The sequence below is a fragment of the Danio rerio genome, chromosome 3 (assembly GCF_049306965.1).
Source record: "Danio rerio strain Tuebingen ecotype United States chromosome 3, GRCz12tu, whole genome shotgun sequence".
In the NCBI taxonomy this organism is placed as follows: domain Eukaryota; kingdom Metazoa; phylum Chordata; class Actinopteri; order Cypriniformes; family Danionidae; genus Danio; species Danio rerio.
The window spans coordinates 42,134,838-42,156,051 of NC_133178.1; the positions used below are offsets into that span (position 1 = coordinate 42,134,838).

Genomic DNA, 21,214 nt, shown 5'->3' on the forward strand with positions numbered 1-21,214 from the left:
CTGACTAAACTGTGAAGTTAAACTTTGTATAACAGTTTTCGATAGCTGTTTTAAAGACTTTCTTAGCTTGAAGTAGCTACCCCTGAAGTTTAAAATTTTATTAACATTTTAACAACACCTTTACATCATGTATATTGCTCTCTGATGTCTGTTAATGTCTGTCAAAGGTGTTCAAAGCAATTTTGAGAAACATTTTTGACCACAGTTTTTGCACCAACTCCTAAAGGACACTTGCAGCCAATAATTTAGTTTGAATTTATTTTATTGTTATGTCAGTGTGGTTTACTGTTTTCTTCTAAAATAAGTAAAGGACAGATAAACAAAAGTAATCAGATTATATAACTGAAAATTTGAAAAAAAACTTAATCAAATAATTAATGTTTCCAATTTCGCACTCTAAGAAAAGTTCCTTAAAATCACAACAAATGTACAGGGAGCTCTTTTCCTGTTTTTACACCAGTTATTACATGACCGGTTTAGGTAATGTATTGTATCAAACTACTAAAAATAGCAAGAAAAGTCAGTACATCAAGGTCCTGAAATGAAATTCAAAAGGGTAATTTAACAGAAATGCACTCTTGAATGAACCACACGCCGACTAGTTTATGTTCAAATATAAGGTCAGGTAACTGTCAATATATATATATATATATATATATATATATATATATATATATATATATATATATATATATATATATATATATATATATTAACAAGCATCAAAATTACAATATTATTATAATATCATTAATATTTTTAATAATATTTTGTGATTTTCTTTGCTGGAAGAATTTTCTTTTTAAAATACATTTGGAAATTTGCTAAAAATGTAAAAAAAAAAAAGAAAAAAGCAGGGTTTCACACAGTTCCTTCTTGTTGTCCCAACACAATTCGAATATGTTAAACTAATTGGTTTTTACAAATTAAGTGGATTGAACATAAAACAATTAAATTCAAGTCCAAAAAAACAACAACTCAATAATAGTGCTGATCCAGCTCATTTTTAACAAGTAGCAAAAATCACTATTTGAGCATATTTTATTTGAAATCAATTTTCACTTTAAAACAAATGAACCGATAAAATTAGAAAGAAAAGAGAAGTAACACTGCTTTAAACCAATTCAAAAGTAACCTGATTGCATTACAAAAATGTGTTATCTAATAGTTAATGTAGCCATTTTCTTAATGTAATTTGTAATCAGTAATGGATTATAGTCCCTAAATAATCTACCCAGCACTGGACACAGATTTCATCACCTGAACACATCAGATCATCACATCAGGTCATATTGTGTCTGCGATATACACTGCTAATAATTTCCTGTAGAATCTACAGTAACACTGGCAGCAGGTTACCAGTAACTTACTGTAATTCAATTACAACCAAATACTGTATTTACATTTACAGCACCATTTATCTTGCTGTCTATGTATTTACGGTATTAAATATCTTTACTGTAAAATATACAGTAAACTTCAGTTCATATTACAGTTCAGTTTGCCAGGAATTTACTGTAAATCTATTACAGCAAAAATACTGCATTCACATTAACAGTACCATTTATCTTGCTGTATATTTACAGTATTTTATATCTGTACTGTAAAATATACAGTAATTTTCATAATGCAACATTAAAATACAATAACATACTGCAAAAGTGTCCTACAGTTAAATACAGCTGATATTACAGTTAAATACCGTGTAATTTACAAAAATCATTAACAGTATATGAGTAACTCATAACTATGGTATGTGTGTTTAGTTTTGTTTGGCATGTTAAAATTTTAAATGCTATATCAAGTTTTAGTTTTTCCAGCGACTATTCAGACGAATGTAAGGCTAAACATTTTGTCTACTCTAATAATTATTATATGTTTATATTATTTTAAATTAATTTAAAAGGGCATTATGAAATTATAATTAGCAGCAATTCATATAATGCATTTAAAACATATGAAGGTCAATTCCATATCTACAAATGTGACGGCTTCAGTTGTTGTTGGACTGACAGTGAGTGAACGAGAAACTAAAAAAGGAAACTGCTGATGATGTCATCGATGGCCTGCTCTTCTATCAGCTCTCTTGTTACCGGTGTGGAAACACAGGACGTCTGCAAGCTGCCACAAGCCCTCCAGAAACACAATGGGGATTTTTTTTTTAACTCTTCCTGACAAATGTGCTTTTTAAAGACCAACACACTTTTTATTTGTGTTTGAATTTATACATAGATGATAAAAAGCGTTTTCAAACAACAACAACAACAAAAATTCAAATGAAATGTAGCTTTAAAACATTTTTGTCCTGTTTCTGTGCAAAAATATCTACCATGCATTTTACCATGATTTACAGAATACATTTATTAACCCTTTAACTACCTCACTAAGAAACAAACGGTTTGTATTGCATTTCTTAACTCCTAATGTTGCTAGCTAACACAATGCATTTGTTTTCAACCCATAATGTTATAAATAGCAACCTCTCCAAATAGTTTATATGTTAGTTTATAGAAAAATACCTATAATAAATACATAAATCTAAAAATCTGAAGTGTAAGACCAATTTATATTATATATATATATATTCAAAATAAAACATTTTTGAATACTATATCATCTTTTTTTTTTTTTTTTTTGAAGTATGCTATAAAATACTTCAGGTTCTCATTTAAGATTTTTTTTTTTTTTACAATAAAACCAAAATCAAGTGTAGTAATGCTTGTTTAATGTTTGTTTTATTTTTTTGTAAGCCAACAATGCTGTGAGTGTGAACCATTATTAAAATCAATCACTCTTTAAATGACTTAAAGTCATTATTTAAAACAGTCAAAATATGATTAACCATTTGCAAGAGCCGGCAGTTTAAGGGCTAAAACAGTATTCAGTGTAAGAAAAGATTACACCAAAACATACTGAGCAAAAATTTATCTACGTGCATCAGCAAAAGAATTTGCATGGCAACACCCTAGTAAATGCATATTGATATTCTTGCAACCACACAGAACACACTAGCAATCACTCAAAAACCACCTTCGCATGAATGGCGCATTTTCTGAGAAACTTTAAATTCTGAGCTTTTAAAACTTTGTTAAATGTCAAATCATATTTCAAACGTTTAAAACTACTTTAAATTTCAGGCTTTCCAGAGCCATTATCAGAATTACTTGTGACTTTTATTTAATCCATATTTTAACATTTATTTTCACTGAAGTTATTTGAAACATTAAACTGAATCAATATCTAATATGTCTTTGCATTTATAGCCACTTTTAAAATTTTTATTTGAATGGGACATCTTGTGTGTGACCCATTTATACATAGTGTTAACTTCTGATATCATATACAATTATCTAAAGGTTTTAGAAATCACTTTTATATTTTAAGTAACACTATTTTCAAGAAAATCTGCAACTAGGTAATCCTGAGAAATCATTTTCACATCCTCTGATAACCTTAGATGTTGGTGTACCACAGTTCAATTTAAGCACAGCACCTGCATGTCAAATGAATTTAAAGACCCTTAAAGGGATCGTTGAAATATTAAAACTCTGTCAATATTCACTCAGCCTTTATTTGGTTGCCAATTTATTCGACTTTCTATTGAACACTAAGAAAACTTTCTTCAAAATATCTTCTTTTGTGAATAAATAAACATTTAAAGGTTTGGACCCACTTGTAGGTGAGAAAATGGTGGGTAAATTTTCTATTTGAGGTGAGCTATCCCTGTTAATGAGACAATTTCCTGGATCTCAACATCAGCATGCTATTTTTGTGAAACCAAAGTCCAGAATTTGCGCTTGTCTCTCAGTCTTCAGTTGCTGGAGTAAGAGTGCCCTCCTCTGGCATCCTTAGGGTGTCTTGTGTTGAGATTAAGCGGGTCTGTTTGATCACAGTCATTCTGACACCAACAGTGTGGATGAAATCTGGGAGAGGATTTAACACGTAACAAGCTGCTCAGAGGGTAGCACAGTGGGTAGCGCTGTCGCCTCACAGCAAGAAGGTCACTGATTTGAGCCTCGGCTGGGTCAGTTGGCATTTCTTTTTGGAGTTTGCACATTCGTGGGGTATTCCTCCGGGTGCTCCGGTTTGCCCCACAAGTCCAAAGAAATGCGCTATGGGTGAATTGGGTGAGCTACATTGGCCGTAGTGTATGTGTGTGAATAAGAGTGTAGGGGTGTATAAGGTTGTTTTCCAGTTCTGGTTGCAGCTGGAAGGGTAAAACATATGCTGGATAAGTGGGTGGTTCATTCAGCTGTGGCGACCCCCAATTAATAGAGACTGAGCCGAAAAGAAAATAAACACTGTAAAAAAATGCAGGGTTCCACATAATTCCTTCATGTTGTCGCAAATTGATTAAGTTGACTTAACACTTTTTGACAAATTTATGTGCATTGAACATAAAAAAATTAAGTTGTCCCGATGAAATCTCAAGAACTGTGTTGTTTCAGCTCATTTTAAATAAGCAGTTAGAAATAGGGAAAAAAATCAATATTTTTTTGAGTGAATGAATGAAGCTGCTCAGATTGTCATGCAAATCTGGATTCAGAAGATTCATCAACCCATCAATTTTGCATTCATTTACTGTACAACTTGAGAGGCTCACCACGAGTTACCTAAGTCAAACACAAATCCGTAATAGGAGGTGAATCATCTAAATTTAAAATCATTATGAGACTGAGGTTAATATTGTCCTTTTTGTCCCCATAATATGATGTACATCCAATTGAAACGGTCCTAAAATGAGAAAAAAAATGTAGGGTGGTACAGGACTTTGTCTTTTGGGAACCAACTGGATCGTCGGAAGATGGTTATTGCTAACAAAATGAAGATTAACGAAGGGACAAAAGCAAGGCAGAAACAAGAGCCAGCTTGATAGCCCATGCTGAAAGGAAATCCATGTGACCAGAAGTGAAGAAAATTAATTTCAATGAGGTATGGATTAAAAGATTATGATACATTTTTTTTTTTTTTTTTACCAAATAATGAATTGCACAGATCTATATACGCTCACCGGCCACATTATTAGGTACCTTAATAACCATAGTCTATCCATCTTCTGAATCATCTCAGACTGTTTTTTGAACATGACAATGAATCCACTGTATTCAAATGGCCTTCACAGTCACCAGATCTCAATCCAATAGAGTACATTTGGGCGGTGGTGGAACGGGAGATTCGTATCATGCATGTGCAGCCGACAAATCTACAGCAGCTGCGGGATGCTATCATGTCAATACTGAGCAAAATCTCTGAGGTATATGTCCAGTACCTTGTTGAATCTATGCCACGTCTTTCACTGCCTTAGATCTGCTGATTGGTGTTTCTGTAAACATGGTTTCGCATGTTAAATTGTGTTTATAATTATGCGAGTGAAGTGAACAAGGGTAGAGCGGAACAGTGAGCTCATGATAGGAGTGTTTTCAATGTGTTTTGGTTCACATCCAAATGATCTCTTTGCAAGTGTTGTAAGTTTGGGTCACATTAAAATGTACATTTGAAAATGCAATGGTTGCTAGCTGAAGAGTATCATTTCAAAAGAATAATTTCCCTGTGGTTTTCTATCAAAATAAAAGTCCAATGGCATACAGTTACCACACTGCATTCCAAACAAGATATTGCCCTCAGAAGGGCACTTTGGAGTCAAAACATTCATGACAGGGCTGCCATATTAAAGTGTCATTCCAAACCGAAGTGCTCAAACTGGCCAATTCAAAGGGCCCTTTGGAATGAAGGATTTGAGGAATACAAATGATGGAAACTTTAGGCCATGGTACAATGAGTAGTTATTTTGTGACTGGAAACCAGTGCAAATTTACCTCACACGATCCTAAAAAAACTGAACATATTTTTGGAGTGCCCCCTGGTGGCTGGCTGCAATACAGGCCATAAACCCGTCTTCTCGATTTACTAAATCAGGGGTGTCCAAACCTGGTCCCAGAGGGCCGGTGTCCTGCATATTTTAGTTCCAACCCCCTTTAGACACACCAGAACTAGCTAATCAAGCTCTTTCTAGGTTACTAAGGCTGCATCCGAAACCGTATACTTCCATACTGTATAGTACGGTAAAATCAGTATGCGATAGTATGTCCGAATTCATAGAATTCAAAAATCAGTATGCGAGAAGTATCCGGATGACTTGCAACTTCCGGCGAGATTCTGAAGTGCCCATCCCATGCACGCTGTGCTATACCATGATACCCCACGAGAGAATTTTTGAATGGAAGTGAAGTGACGCAACTGACGCAGATAGGTCACATGACCATGACAAAATGGCGGATGTAGTATGTCCGAATTCTATTCATACTTTTTACACCCATACTGTATAGAACGTACTTTACTTAAATTCAAATGCAGTACCTACTGAGTAGTAGGCGGTTTCGGACGCAGCCCAGGTATACTAGAAACCTCCAGGTAGGTGTCTTGGAGGAAGTTAGAGGTAAACGGTACAGGAGAGCAGACCTCCAGGACAGAGTTTGGACACCCCTGTACTAAATGAAAAGCCTTTGTGAGCTGAATTAAAAAAATACAATAGGCTTATTAATGTTTCTTTTTTTTTCAGTTGTGCTGTCTCTCATTTTAGGTAGTTTTTATCTCACTGATGTGTGTTCAGGTGTTTGTTTATAGGATGTAGGAGTCACTTTAGAACAATTTCCTTGTAAGTCGTAAAATAATTACATAAAGACATAACAACCCACATAGCAACATTTTTTTGGACCAGATCTGGCCCACACAATCAGATTTTGCGTGGCCCGCATACTGCTGTGAATTACGGTACCTGACTAGACCAAGTCTGGCTTCCATATAAGGGCCAAACATGGACTATATCTGGGTCTAGTCTTAGCCAAGTTAATAACCCATAATTCGACCTGAACTGGGCCAGCTTTGGCCCATGTTTGGCCATTGTCTGGAAGCCATATTTGGTGTCACGACTTGATGATTAATAAACTGTAAATCATAAATTGATAAACCCGTGAAGCACTGTGCTTCAGGTGCGTTAATAATTGTAATGGTTGGTTAATAATAACATAATTTTGTTAAAATATATGTAATGTAGGTTCATTCATTCATTTTCTTTTTCGGCTTAGACCCTTTATTAATCAAGGATCGCCACAGTGGAATGAACCGCCAACTTATCCAGAACATGTTTTACACAGCTGATGCCCTTCCAGCTGCAACCCATCACTAGGAAACACCCATACAGTACACTCTCATTCACGCACACACACTACGGACAATTTAGCTTATCCAATTCACCTATACCCCATGTCTTTGGACATGTGGAGGAAACCTGAGCACCCATAGTAAACCCACTCGAACACAGAGAGAACATGCAAACTCCACACAGAGACACCAACTGAAACACCAGCCGAGGCTCGAACCAGTGACCTTCTTGCTGTGAGGGGATAGTGCTACCTACTGCGCCACCGTGCTTTCCTTAATATAGGTTAAATTCTGTTAATTTGCGACATACAGGAAAAGCTAGATTAATAAATCTTGTTGTTTCCTGGATTAAAATGAAGGCATTAGAAGATGCAAACAGGAAGATGGAATGACTTTGGGATGACTTTGTGCATCAAAATATTTATTTACTAAAAAGTAAATTTTAAAAAGTGGGTCAAGATAGGCCAAACTTACATGCCCAACATATCAACTTTTAACATCTGGGCCAAATACTACATTTGACATCGGGCCTATGTCTTGCACGCCACCTTAAAGACGATGCCACCACTGCCAAACCCTGGCCATGTTTGGCCCACATGCTGTATGGCAGAGCCGGATAAATGCCTGCTGTGCCATCTTTATACCAAATCTGGGCAAAAATCCTTTCCTACCTGGGAAGTAACAGTATTAAAAGCAATCAAACTTAGTCAGTAATAATAGACATACAGTATATGGCACAAGAAATGCTAAATCTAATAGTTAATGAAACAATTTACTTCATGTAATTTATATTGTCAATTGTAAAATATTGTCTACCCAGCACTGAACGCAGAATTCAATTTGAACACAGAAAACTGATTTGGTTTGTGCACATTGGGTTTGGGTGGGATTTTGATACTGTCTGTGTCCCACCCTCATAGTCACTCCTCACAGACTTGGATTTTCAAATTCAGAACATGACAGTGGACATCATCATTTATAATAGGCACATTCTGACTTAAGTTCAACACAAGGTCTTGGGTAAATAAAAAAAGACGGTCTTATAAATTGTAGAGATTATATAAGGGTTAGATCATTTAAAGTAAAATAAATCTATTTTATTATTGGTAATGTAAAACAAGCGCTCATATTTGTAGTGAGCTGAATGTTAAAACATATTTTTCCCTAGATGGTTTATGTACAGTCTGACCTTGTTAAGAGGCCTTTGTTTAAATTCATATTCATGCACCAATAATCTGAACTGATTTATGCTGATGATTGTAAACAACGTCCTCTGCAGCCCCCTGTGGTTTCACCCTAAACACATTCCATGTTTATTCTGCATCATAAAAATATGGGTCATTCGTGTAATGAAGTGCCTTATATGAGCACTGTAATATTACAATAACAAATGTTGCAGTTTAAGAAATCATTTTTATAAAGCCTACACTGAGCTTTCAGATATATAGTCTGGTGGAGTTTAGCCGCTAAAACTTTATTAATTATAACTAACATTATTTACACAAGATGGAACCTGGATGAGGATAGTTAGCTAGTTTACATAGTGTCAACCTAAAATTTACTGTATGCGAATAAAAAAAAAATGTTTTGATAATAACACATGTAATCATAACAATATAAAAAAGTTTTAAGGTGTTTAACCTAAATGCACACTGTATAAGGTGACATGAAGTAATAATTGTTCGAATGACCCACACCTCATCTGACAAAGTACAGAATTTGACCCCATATGCCCCATTTGTCCCTTCACTTTAAGAAGAATAACCAATAAAATAAGACTTTTAATATTTACAGTTTTTCTCAGTGACTTTGGTGTATTTCTCACAACACTATTTACAATTGCACAACAGTTAATGCATTTCTAAAAACAATTAGTACAAACTGCGAAACCTAGATGTAATCTGCAAAAGAGTGTCACTTGCTCAAAATGGATAGCTCATTTCTCAAAAGCAAGTATTCATGTCAATGAAAGTGTCAGAGTCATCAAAATGAAAAGTCCTGACACCATTGTTTATTACAGTTTTCCTCAGTCACTTTGGTGCATTTCTCACAACGCTATTTACATTTGCATTTCTCAAAACAAGTAGTAATTTGTGCACATCATAGTAGCAGTTTCTCATTCCTTCCAACAAATTGCAAATGCTTTTGGACATTTATCAATTGCTTTCATTCAACTCTCTGCTGTTTATAACATTATCATTTGCTTATGTCAGTCAAAATTAACTAAACTTGTGAATGCTGAATAGTCATTCCATATAAAACTAATAGTCTTAATTTTAACATCTACTTGAGTCATTAATAAGTCATCAAAATATGTCAAGCAAATTTTATCAAAAAAAACTTTGTTTCTTGAAAATGTCTTCTAAACTGAACAATTTCAAGAATGTTTTACAGACCCTTGTATGTTGTATATAGGTTCAGTTCCAATATGTACTGCAGTATTGTTTACAGTTGTGCACAGCTCTACCCAAAGTAAGTTTATATTTGTTGTAAATAAGGGTGTATTTATTTTTTTTGCACAATGCTGTGAATACATTAGAATTGCAATGAGCATATGCAGTGCAAATATGAAGCATATATTCATTGTCTTGTACTCAGATACGTTACTTAATGCAGTGATGTCTAACTTTACTGTAGTTTATAAATGTTTTTTTTTTTTTTTTTGTTACGACAGAACAAAACTGCACACCATAACTACTGTATATTGTTTGGTTTTCTAAAATGGGCCTTTATTGTATCACATTCCACCAACCTTCCTCTCTCTTTGTTAATTATTTAACATGTAATGTAGTCATATTAAACAAAGATCTAGCACCCAGCAAAACAAACTCCATAAAAAGAACAACTAAAGCAATTAGCGTTTAATTATTGATGACAATTTGAGGCTCCTCCTCCTCCATTTCCTCTGCTCCACAGGTGCCGCTCTGCAGGAGTAAGCAGATTTGAAGAGACGCCGCATTTACAGCTCAACGTCCCCTTCAGTTCATTTTAATCTTAATTTTCGGCGGACGTTTTCTCTTTACGGCTTCGTAATTTTGTCGGAAAAGACCCTTTTTAGTTTCCTGTTATTAAAAAACACTTTGCAGTGAGTAGAGAGAGCGTTTGGAGAGAATGGCGGCTATTAAAGCGCTCCAGCAGTGGTGTAAAATTCAGTGCGAGGGATACCGAGATGTGGCCATCAGCAACATGAGCATGTCTTTCAGAGATGGACTGGCCTTCTGTGCGCTCATCCACAAGTTCAGACCGGATCTCATGTGAGAGACTTTTATTACAATCTTTTTATTTGCCCTTGGTTAGGGTACAGAAGTTGTTCTGCTCGTGTAACTGTGAAGTATTACACCTTTTGTATTTGGTAATTTAATGAGAATATAACTGTAATTCAAATATGTATGTCAGGTAACGTATTTAAGAAGGAATGGGAAGTGTAGAGATTTTCAGTCTGGTTTATAGATAGCGATACGTTATGTTGAGTATTTACATCTGAACCTGGTCATATTTAAACAGATAACTGAATTAAAATTTCCTGAAACTTTTGCAACATGTTATGAGCTAAACAGAAAACCCCCTTCACTCAAGTGGACACTTAAGTCATTAAAAAACTGAATGTTAGTTCTCAGCTTTGGCGTTTGTTTATAGCTTCAGACAGTGTGTTTGATTGTGTTGAGTGGAAATTTGTCAATTTAAGTGTATTGAAATAAAATGTAAATGCTATATATATATATATATATATATATATATATATATATATATATATATATATATATATATATATATATATATATATATATATATATATATATATATGGCTTCTGTTGTGTTATGACAGATGATGATTTTTTTTAGTTGATATCCAGTAATCTACAAATATTTTAAGGAGCATCACAAAAATATTATATTATAAAATATCTTCATATGTTAAGGCAACAAGCTGTAATAGGCAATGTGTATTATCATTTCATTGCAATGTAAAATAAACTATAGTGAAGGAAAAAACTGATTGGACCTAAGGTTTTTACCTTTCTTACATTTAAAGTTGATGTACATGTAAGCTGTCGCCTTGATTATTTGGATTAAAACCTGTTGGCATTGCCCACTTGCAGTCACATGTGAATATGATTTTTGTTTTTTAACCATCTTTAAACATTTTGCTTGTCAAATTTTGCTTGAATATTGTAGGTTATCCTTAACCCATACCACTGTCTCATGTTTAAACTAAGACTTATCTTGACACTATATATGCAAAATTTATATATTCTATATTGGTTTTATGTGTGGCTTTAAAAAAAAAAAAAAAACTGACATCACTTTTAATTTTCAGTTTGATACACATTGGAAGTAGGCTACAACGTTCTTTTAGCATCAGGAATGTTTAGGTTTGACAATGTTTTTATCTGTCTGTCCGCTGACTCATTTCCTTTCTTTCTTTCAGAAACTTCGAGTCTCTCTCCAAAGACAATGTGTATTACAACAATCACTTGGTAAGTTTGTAGTTTTGTTTGTTTGTTTTGTCCTTGATCATAGGAAATGGTGACATCAGAGTGACCTGTTACTTGCGTGTTGTGTATCCACATTTGGCCGTATCCTGTACAGATGTGGGTTTTCTACAGTCTCTTGATAGCTAGTGCAGATACTGTAGTTGAAATACTCTGTGCAAGACAGGAATAATGAAGATTGTCTTTTGCTCTCCATCCACTTTGTTAAAAAAAAGATTTTTTTTCTCTGAGTTGAACACAATTTATATTTTGAATGATGTTGGTAGCTTCATGTTCTCCATGTGTTGGTTGGGTATTCTCCGGGTGTTCTGGGGGCTGTTCCAGAAAGCAGGTTATGTGACATACACGGGTAAGTTTGAGAGTAAGTAGGTGGATAACCTCAACTTTGGTTCCAAAATCGGAGGTAACTTCTGGGTATGTTAAGTAGCCATAGCAACTTACTCTCTGAAGATAACCTGCTCCGAAGCAGGTTATGTTCAGAGAGTAAGTTGCTATGTTTCAGAGTTTGTCTGTTTCAGAGAGTTTACTGAGCATTGCGTGCTCTTTTGATGAGAATATTTATGGATGTGGACACACAGATACAAGTTTTTTCGTTGTAAGAGGGTTATAAGTGAAGTTTTTTTCATAACTAAATTCATAATGTTAATGTATTTAACAAACCTTTTTGAAATCAAATGTGACAAACCGCGGGTCTGCGCTTACCATGAAAAACATTCAGTGCAGCTCTTTGTATTCGCGTCAGGGCATTTTAGGCAACTGTACAATGTGGCAGCATGACCTCCTGTACAGTATGCCTGGCACTGAACTGCTTTTTACACTTTTGTACAGTTCCTTGGTCATACATTACTGCGTATCATTACACAGATGATTCAGAGCACGGGAATAGCGTAGTGGACAGTGTGTCGATAAAGAACAACGGAGCGCACAACGGAGCTAGTTCGAATCTTACTTATAGATTTTGTGTTTTTTCTCTCCTTCAGCACCCTTACATTTTTCTGTATAATATTATAAGTGGTAGCTTTGTCTTTTGTAGGAAAATATATCTTTAATTTAAGATGTAGGACGTCATTCTTATATATACACATTCACGCACACACACCTACATTTTTAATATAATATTTTTTTCAGGGTTTCTAAATGCTATTGTGTGCATTAATTGCAGCCGATTTTAAAGCTCCATCAGTCACTAAAGGACACTGATAATATAAAATTTGTCCAAAGTATAAGTGTGCAGGTACAACTTAATTTTCTATCTTTAATCTTTTGGTGTTTCAACTATTAAACTCATTACTGCTTCCACTTACCAGCTCATCACACACCTCACCTCATCACTATGTTGAGGCTAAATGGCTGATTTTCAGGAAGTAATGATTCAAGTGTATAACACAAATATAGTAAAAAAAATAAAATAAAGCAAATGTTGCTTAACACAATGTTTATTTTTATTATATTTGTATTATAAAATAGAATCATTACTGGGCACTACATTGTTACTTGCTGGAGGACAAAAGATACCCTTTTCTGCCTTATACGATGACACGTACCTGCAGCCTGAACCAGAGAAAATCTCAGCGACCCAAGCAGACAAAACAGATGGAAGAGTGATAAAAATATTTAATTAGTCAAAAAACTATGTTTAATCAAATAGTTTGGTCTGTTCATTTCTTCATTTCCTGAAATAAAATGAATGATTTTGTACACTGCTTTATACACACACCTTTCAACGTGTAACATATTTTTCATATACATTTCTCACCTTAAGTTGATGCTCATGTGACTTTATCTTTGAAGATGGACCTTATACAGCTACTTTAGAATTTAAATATGTAGATAAAAGATTTTTTGATCCAAGAGTAATATTCAAATATGGAAAAGTGTAGAAAATTCTTACACTGCTTGTTAGTTGAGGCAGAAGGAACTTCGTCTGCATGCAAAATAAAAAGAACCTAAAGCTATCTGACAACAATCACTTACAACAGTGATAGAGTGTGTGGTTTAAGTCAAAAACTCAACCACTGAAAAGCCTTTATTATAGGACACAGCAGTTCGACAGGCCTCTTACTATTAGCTGCATGTCAGAAAGAATATTCTAGAGTGTTGAATAAAGAGCTCCAGTAATTAAATATTACCTTTTATGATAATGGTTCTGTGTTTAATGACTTTGGACAGAGTTCTAGCTCCAGAAAGATTACAATTTCTATAAGCCTTATTAGTCAATACACATATTGTAGCCTTAAGAAATGAATGGCAAGAAAAATAAATGCATGAATGGTTACACAACATACTCAAAAAGGATGTTTAAGAGCAGTTTAATTTATCATTACAATAAAATGGAGGGTGGCATGTGTAATTTAATGAACTAATAAATTTTCTTATTTATTTTTTATTTTCTTATCTATTTCTTATTCTATATTTCTTTCCTTCGTTGAAGCAGATGTGTAATCTGTGTTTAAAACCTCCAGCTTCGCCTCTGTAAAGTGCGTTGCCCTTTTTTCCTCACCATGACTTTCTATGGTGACTCGTGAATTCGGCGATCTACTGAAAATGCCTTCAGGTGTGTGCCGTGCACGCGCATTAACCCGCGGTTATCTTCAGGAGGTTGATTTAACTAACTCTTGTCACCTGTTTTGGAACCAACATACTCGCGGTAAGCAGGTTTTGGGTAAATCAACCGAGAGTTTAGGTTTTAGCAGATGGTAAGTTAACCCAGCTTTCTGGAATACCCCCCTGGTTTCCCCCACAGTCCAAAGACATCTGGTATGTGTGAGTGTATGGGTGTTTCCCCAGTAAAACATATGTTGGATAAGTTGTCGTTGTGGCGACCCTGATGAATAAAGGGCCTAAGCTGAAGGAAAATTATTAAATGAATGAATGAAGACACAAGCAATGTTGGTATTCAGTGACTAGCTTTCAACTTAAATTGTATTCATAGTTTTCAGCATTTTTTTAATTGTCAAATTTTATGTGCAACAAAAGAGAAAATCATGCCTGGAAAAAATTAAGAGTGAGAAATTTGTAACTTTTGCATGATTTTTTACATTTATTTTTTGCTTTTAGTCACAGTATGGCTGGACATTTGTTTGTAACCCAGCTCATGTAGTGTGCAGCACTTTAAAGAAACAAATGCATGAAAAAGCTTGAATATCCTATTCCCTAAAGCTTTTTTTAAATGCTTGTGATCTATTTTGTTTTTGTTTACTTTAAATAATCTCCATTTATGCTTTGCTTTTGGCACAATAAAAGACATCCTTTAGATAATCCAAAAATTACCTTGCATGAAAACGAATATCAAAGTTTCAGACCTCAGTGTGCTTAAGTCAGTTGGGAATAATGTTGCCTTAAAACTAAGTTTTTAATTTATAAAATCAAGCCAAGAGAGGTTAACGAGCTGCTATTTAAGAAAACGCATGCAATTACTGTACAAAAAACGTCAGCAAATTGAGAAAAGATCTTCTTTAGTTTGATAGCACACATGCTGTAAATCCTCAATGCAAACACCTAAAAAAAACAGGCATAATTATTTTCCCACAGCGCAAACAAATTATGAAAACATCTACAGTTTCTCACAACACTTGCAAATAGAACAGAACATAATGAAAATGTTTCAAGAGGACCCTAAAATATGATGCTGTGAAATCTTTATTGTGCCGTGACTAGTGCTCCGTGAAGTTGTAGGTGCTTTTTTTGAATAGTGAGTTTTTTTTTTTTAACATCCTTTATCCCTTTTGAGCCTAAATAACTATAACCTAAAAAGCTGGTTCCATCATGGTTTATGGTCTTGTTATAACTCAGATATGTGACTTATAAAATCAGAATTTAGAGTTATAAACTCCAGAATTGTGACTAAACATTCAGTTCTGTTTTATTTGCTAAGTGTTATGAGAATGCTGTGTGTTTTCTTTGTTTGCATTGTGGGGATTTGCAACACGTGTGCTATCAAACCGATGAAGATCTTTTCTTTATTTGCTGGTGTTTTTTATTTATTAATTTTTTTGTAATGGTACAGTATTTGTTAAATTGCAGCACGCTAAACTCTCTTAGCCACCATACTTTCGTTAGGTGTTACTTCCTTTTGATCGATAGAAATCTTTATTCACATTAAATATCCCATGCTTGCTGTTATCATTTTACATGCGTTTTTTTTCCTACAATGGTAGATTTTTAAATTTGTAAATCTTTAAAAAAATAAGTTTAAAATTAGGAAGTGTTTTTTTATTTATTATTAAAATGACTAAATTATATTTTGTATTTTAATTATATTACAGGGTGTCCACGGGGTCTTAAAATATTAAAAGTTGGTGCATCAAAGTTTTAAAGTCTTGCTATTTTGCAAGGTATTAAATTTATCAGTTTTGCTCATGCAATGTATGGTTGTATGCTAATGTTTGCCTGAATTCTGCCAATATTAGGATGCTGCGTAGTTTATGAATTCAATAAAATCGTACTAGATTTGACATCATGCTGCTTTGTTTACTGCAGAAACCAAGGCAACACCATTATTTCTGTAGTTCTATAGGTGCTAGCATGCTGAATTAACTAAAATGTAATCATTTTTATTCAGTATATGAATAATGTTTTAGTTTTGAATTAATTTCCTACATATTTAATAAATATGCGAAAATGTTGCCAGTGTTTCCAGTTGAAAAGTGGTTATAAGGTCTTAATGTATAGAAAAAGGTCTTAAAAGGTATTGAATTTTCCTATCAGATTCCTGTACATTCTCTGTATTACGTTCATTTGGGTAACTTGCATTGTATATCAATTTAAAGCAGTTTTGCCCATAGAGGACAAAAGATTACATTTAATAATAAAGATATCAAATTTATTGCACATACTTCGTTTCAAACAAACAAAGTATGAAGGTTCCTTAAATATTCCTGACATTTTAATTGAATCATTAATGGGTTTCAATGGGGCATTTTTGTCTTGAAGGTCTTTAGTGTAACTATTGTTAATGCCCTGTGTAAAACTAATGTATTAAAGGACATAATGGTGAAATATAAACATTTCAATAAAAATATACCTCCTTTGCAGTTTGCATTTAACGATATAACAAATTAAATCTAATAAATATGCAAGTTAGGGTTAATCATGCATGTTCTCTTTGGAAAAAATTCAATCTTGTGTTTAAGACCAGTGCCAGTGACCTAATTCTTTTTCTTCCCTGTCAGGAAGTGCTTGTATGAGAATGAACTGGCGAGACACGCCACAACTGGGACTTTTTCACAATGATGAGCTCTTTCTCGCGTTGCTTCCTCAGAGACAGGCGATTACAGGCCACACACTCCGAGATCTGTTTCAAACCCTCAGCACTTCTATAGACTGTGCTCTCTGCTGTAGTTTGAACCCGAGCTGCGTGGAGTCCGTCCAGTTAATGCATTATAAACAAGGGTGACAGTCATCAACAGTGCACCTGATCCTCTCCGGCAAGATTAACTTACCTCTGTTCTACTACTGTCTTTACAACTGTTAGTCCCTCGTTGCATTAAACACTAAAGAATGGCTGATTTGTCTAATTATATGACCTGAAATGTTTTTAGAATCAACCTCAGACCCTCATATTTGTGCTACAAAAGAGAAACAGGAAGTCGCAGCTGCTTCATGGAGGATATGCACACCCCTCCTCAGCTGTCCTGTAAATTTTAATGAGTGTGTCCAGGTCAGGTCTAAACAATGCCCTGGTATCCCCCTCTTCTGTCCTCGTTCCCAGGCTGTGGCGCGAACAGGAAATGTGCTATTCATTATGCACTCCCTGCCCGGGCCGCCTTGACACACTGCCAGATCGTGCTGCTTTACTGGCCTGTTCTATTTTTGACAACTTTTTGTCCCTTGTCTGTGTTTACAGTTAATTGGCCGAGTGCCTTTCCTCTAAAAAAAACGTTGCCCAGTGTGATAGCGGTGGCCTGAAACAATCATATGAGGTCATGTTGAATGAGTGTGTTCAATGGTGGCGATAAACACTGGGTGACTTTTGTTGCTGTGCATGTCTAATTGTTGTTTTTTCTGTATGGGGTCATCCTCCTCTTATGTCCCGCTTGTTGTTGTGAACTTCTGTTGTGATTTTTTTTTTTGCTTCAGGCTTTTCGTGTGGCTGAAGATCATCTGGGGATCCCTGCTCTTCTGGATGCGGAGGATATGGTGGCCTTGCCTGTCCCAGACAGACTCAGCATCCTCACATATGTCTCACAATACTACAATTACTTCCATGGCCGCTCCCCAAGTAGGTTCGCTCGCAAGCAAACAGATTATATAAGTGAAAGTTTAATTATTAGCTTTCTTTGTGAGATTTTTGATGCAGTGAGACTCTCCATCTTTGTTTTAGAGCAGAGTTTCTCAACCACACTGCTGGAGGACCACCAGCTTTGCATATTACCATGTCTCCTTGGCCAAAAACACCTGATTTAGACTTAGCTCATTAGCAGAGACTAAAAAACCTGTAATGGGTGTCAGAGACAAAAGGAGACATCCAAAACATTCAGCAGGGTTCATACGGGTGCTGGAAATCCTGGAAAATGCTTGATTTTATTTATTTTCTTCAATAGTGTTTTCATGGTTGGAAAAGTGTTTTGGACAAAGTGCCAAACCAGCTTGAATTTAAAAAATGCAGGGCTTGAAATTGTGACCGTTTTGGTTGCATATGTGCCCAAAATTGTATCCACGCAAGCTCAAAATATATTTGGGAGCATTTGTGCGAGTGCATATTTGTTGCTGTGTGACCCGTTTTGATTGCAAAATGTTCACCGCATGCATGTATTTAGTAGACATACATGCAGAGTGCATATTAGGTAATATTGCATATTAACTAAAAATGCCAAACGCAGTGCTATGGAATAGTTCAAAACAGTTGGCATGTCAACTTGCTGCAGTAAACAAAGCCAGCAATGCCTGCCCTGCCTTCAAGCTCTTCTGAGTGGCCTACTGTTCTTGAACTGAACGCGAATGGTTTGGTTAATATCAGCTGTCAATCAATCAGTCAATGCCTGCCTTCAAATGACAGGGAGCTACAGCTGCGAAAATGTAAAGGTCTGGGTAAGGGAGAGTGAGAATACACTGACAGATTTAGTTATCGAAACCACCTAAAGTTACAAATAATGGCAGATCTGATCAGTGATCATGTGGTTAATGTTAATCCACCTTTACACTTTTCGAAGAGTAGATAAAAGACTTGCGGTGGGTTAAAGCCCACTATGAAAATGATACGAGGATAAACGGCATAAATAAACATAATTTTACTGTGGCTGTTAGGTGCTGGAAAAGCTTAGAAATGCACCTTAGAAGTGCTTGAAAAGAGCTAGAATTTGAAGTTGGAAAAGGTGTAAGAACCCTTATGCAATGTTGGCTCTCCTCCAGGAGCGTGGTTGAGAAACACTGTTTTAGACTTGTTTTAGAATGGAGTTCTAGCAGTTTTGTTATTTGCAGTAAATCAAATGCTGTACAGCGTGATAGGAAGTATGCCTTAAGTCAACAAAAACTTTAAATGCAAGCAACAACCTTACTGCTTTGCATGTTTAACTTAACCTTCTTTTGGTGCTTCTTTTCAGGGAACATGCATATAAATATACTATTAATATCTTATTTTTTATTATTATTTTTTTAAACTCCAATTGCGTGCACAGATTTGAAAAACACACAGAGTGAGAAAACACACACGCGCACAGTGAGCATAATCCCAGAACACTTGTCAGCAATTATAGGAGTTAGGTGCCTTGCTCCTACTAGAGATTGCGATTCATTTACTCCCCCACCTTCCATTCTTGCCAGTACCCTAAATCAAACCAGCAACAATTTAGCTACAAATCAAACTCTAACCATTATGTCCCAGCTGCCCCATAAGAGTTGGCACATGCTGTAAAGACTGCCCCCTGCTGTAAAATGCATGACAAGGAGCAGCTTATTTTCTTTTAAAGAGATGCACATTTATATCCTTTTTTTTTGGGAGGGTGGTTATATTCTCATAGTTATTTTTAGGCCATGTATAAACTGATACTTTTTTGGTGATAAACGCATTTTTGAAAACCCTATCCAAAGTGATAAGTTGAATACACCTTTTTCGTAAACGATTAAGCAATTTTCATGTGACCAATTTATCTAAGATAATGGACAACATTGTATAGCTTTTTTTTGGATGGCCTCCTCTGAGCTGTTCTTTTAACATGTCTCTGTCTATACTCTCCCTTTCATTTGTAACCTTATACTCTAGTGTTGCTCGCAGTGACCACTTCTCTACTGTCAGTCCATTTAATAAAAAAAAATAAAATTAGTAAAAAAAAACAAAAAAACAATAAAATTAGTAATTAAATCTCACCCAGACACTCCACAGAATGTTTAAGCATACCATAACTAAAGAATATTGCAATGATTTTTCTTTCACCATGTTTGGAGAACATCAAATGAATCACTAGTTATTAGATATCAAGTGCATTTTACTTTCGGCTACCTTGGCTAGTGTGTGATGCAAGTATCCTCGTTTAAGCATGTGCAATGTTTCAAATGGTGATTGATTCATTGGATGTTGGTCATACTCACAGTTTACTTGTAGGCAGTAAATCAGATTTGGGTATCAAGACCTGCAGTGTAAAGTAAAGGAGGCTTTAGGATCTCTTTGGGACCTCTTTAAATGTAGTGTAGAATTTTAGTAATGAGTTGATCAGAGTATATTGCATTGTGGCATACATTATTCCTTCTAGGCTGCATATATTCTTATAAATATAAGATGTAATTCTATCGTCCTGTCTACAGAGTGCATTTTGACCTGGGATGCTCCCCAAGATTGATTTGATATTTTTATTTGTTTATTTTTGCATTATATTGTAGCCTAAAAACTGAACTATTTAAAGAACAAGGACACCACATCTGTTTATACAGCTACACTATTAGCCTTGATGTATCCTATTAATTTGCAAGAACAACAGCATGAAGACTTTGTATTGTTTCTCTGTATTATCTAAGTGGGCTTTTCATTTCTCGTGTTCAGTTGGATCATTTTAGCAAATTCTGTTTGGACAAGAAACATTTAGAAAATGCTTAAAGGAAAGCATTTTAAAATGTAAATATGGTTTTTAGGTCCAATATATTTTACGCAGTAAGAAAATTGCAAACTGTGCGCCATGTACACTGCAGAAATAATGCTATTGTGCAATCCATTTTTCGAATGCGTTCATGTTTGTTAGTCTTGTCAATGATGTCTTTCAGTCGGGGGAGTAGGAGGTATCAAGCGGCACGCTGAGGACTCAAAGGAGGTGCCATCAGAGAAGAAGAATCTGCCTGTGGTTGCCAAAAACCACAATCTCAAAACAAATACAGAGAACCGTCCTCCTCAAAGTGAAATGCCAAAAATTATCAACCGTCCTCCATCTCTTAACATCCAGAAAAGTGCTCCAGAGAAGCACGCTCAAGCCACTCCAGCTCGGCAGACTGGCACAGACCGGCAGAAATCTCCAGGGCCTAAATGTGTGCAAGCGCCCATCACACCACTCAGAGCGAGATCTCCACAACCACACAGAGAAGCTGAGAAGGTGTCGCTAAAGCTTTCCCTTGATTATTAAACATCGCAAAGATTG

The 21,214-nt window shown here is 35.2% G+C and overlaps 1 protein-coding gene across 26 annotated transcripts in view; it reads left to right on the forward strand.

The window, feature by feature from the left end:
* The first annotated feature begins 10,034 nt into the window (after positions 1-10,034).
* micall2a (mical-like 2a) overlaps positions 10,035-21,214 on the forward strand; it is a 30,559-nt gene continuing 19,379 nt past the window's right edge. For 24 of the 26 annotated variants that reach the window (XR_012397439.1, XR_012397451.1, XR_012397435.1 and 21 more), the window contains exons 1-4: positions 10,133-10,415; positions 11,591-11,639; positions 17,733-17,874; positions 20,847-21,169. Coding sequence is in view for 6 of the 26 variants with exons in the window: in XM_073936607.1 (XP_073792708.1) it covers positions 10,273-10,415; positions 11,591-11,639; positions 17,733-17,874; positions 20,847-21,169 (657 nt within the window). In the remaining 20 variants the exon portion in view is untranslated. 26 annotated transcript variants of the gene reach the window in all.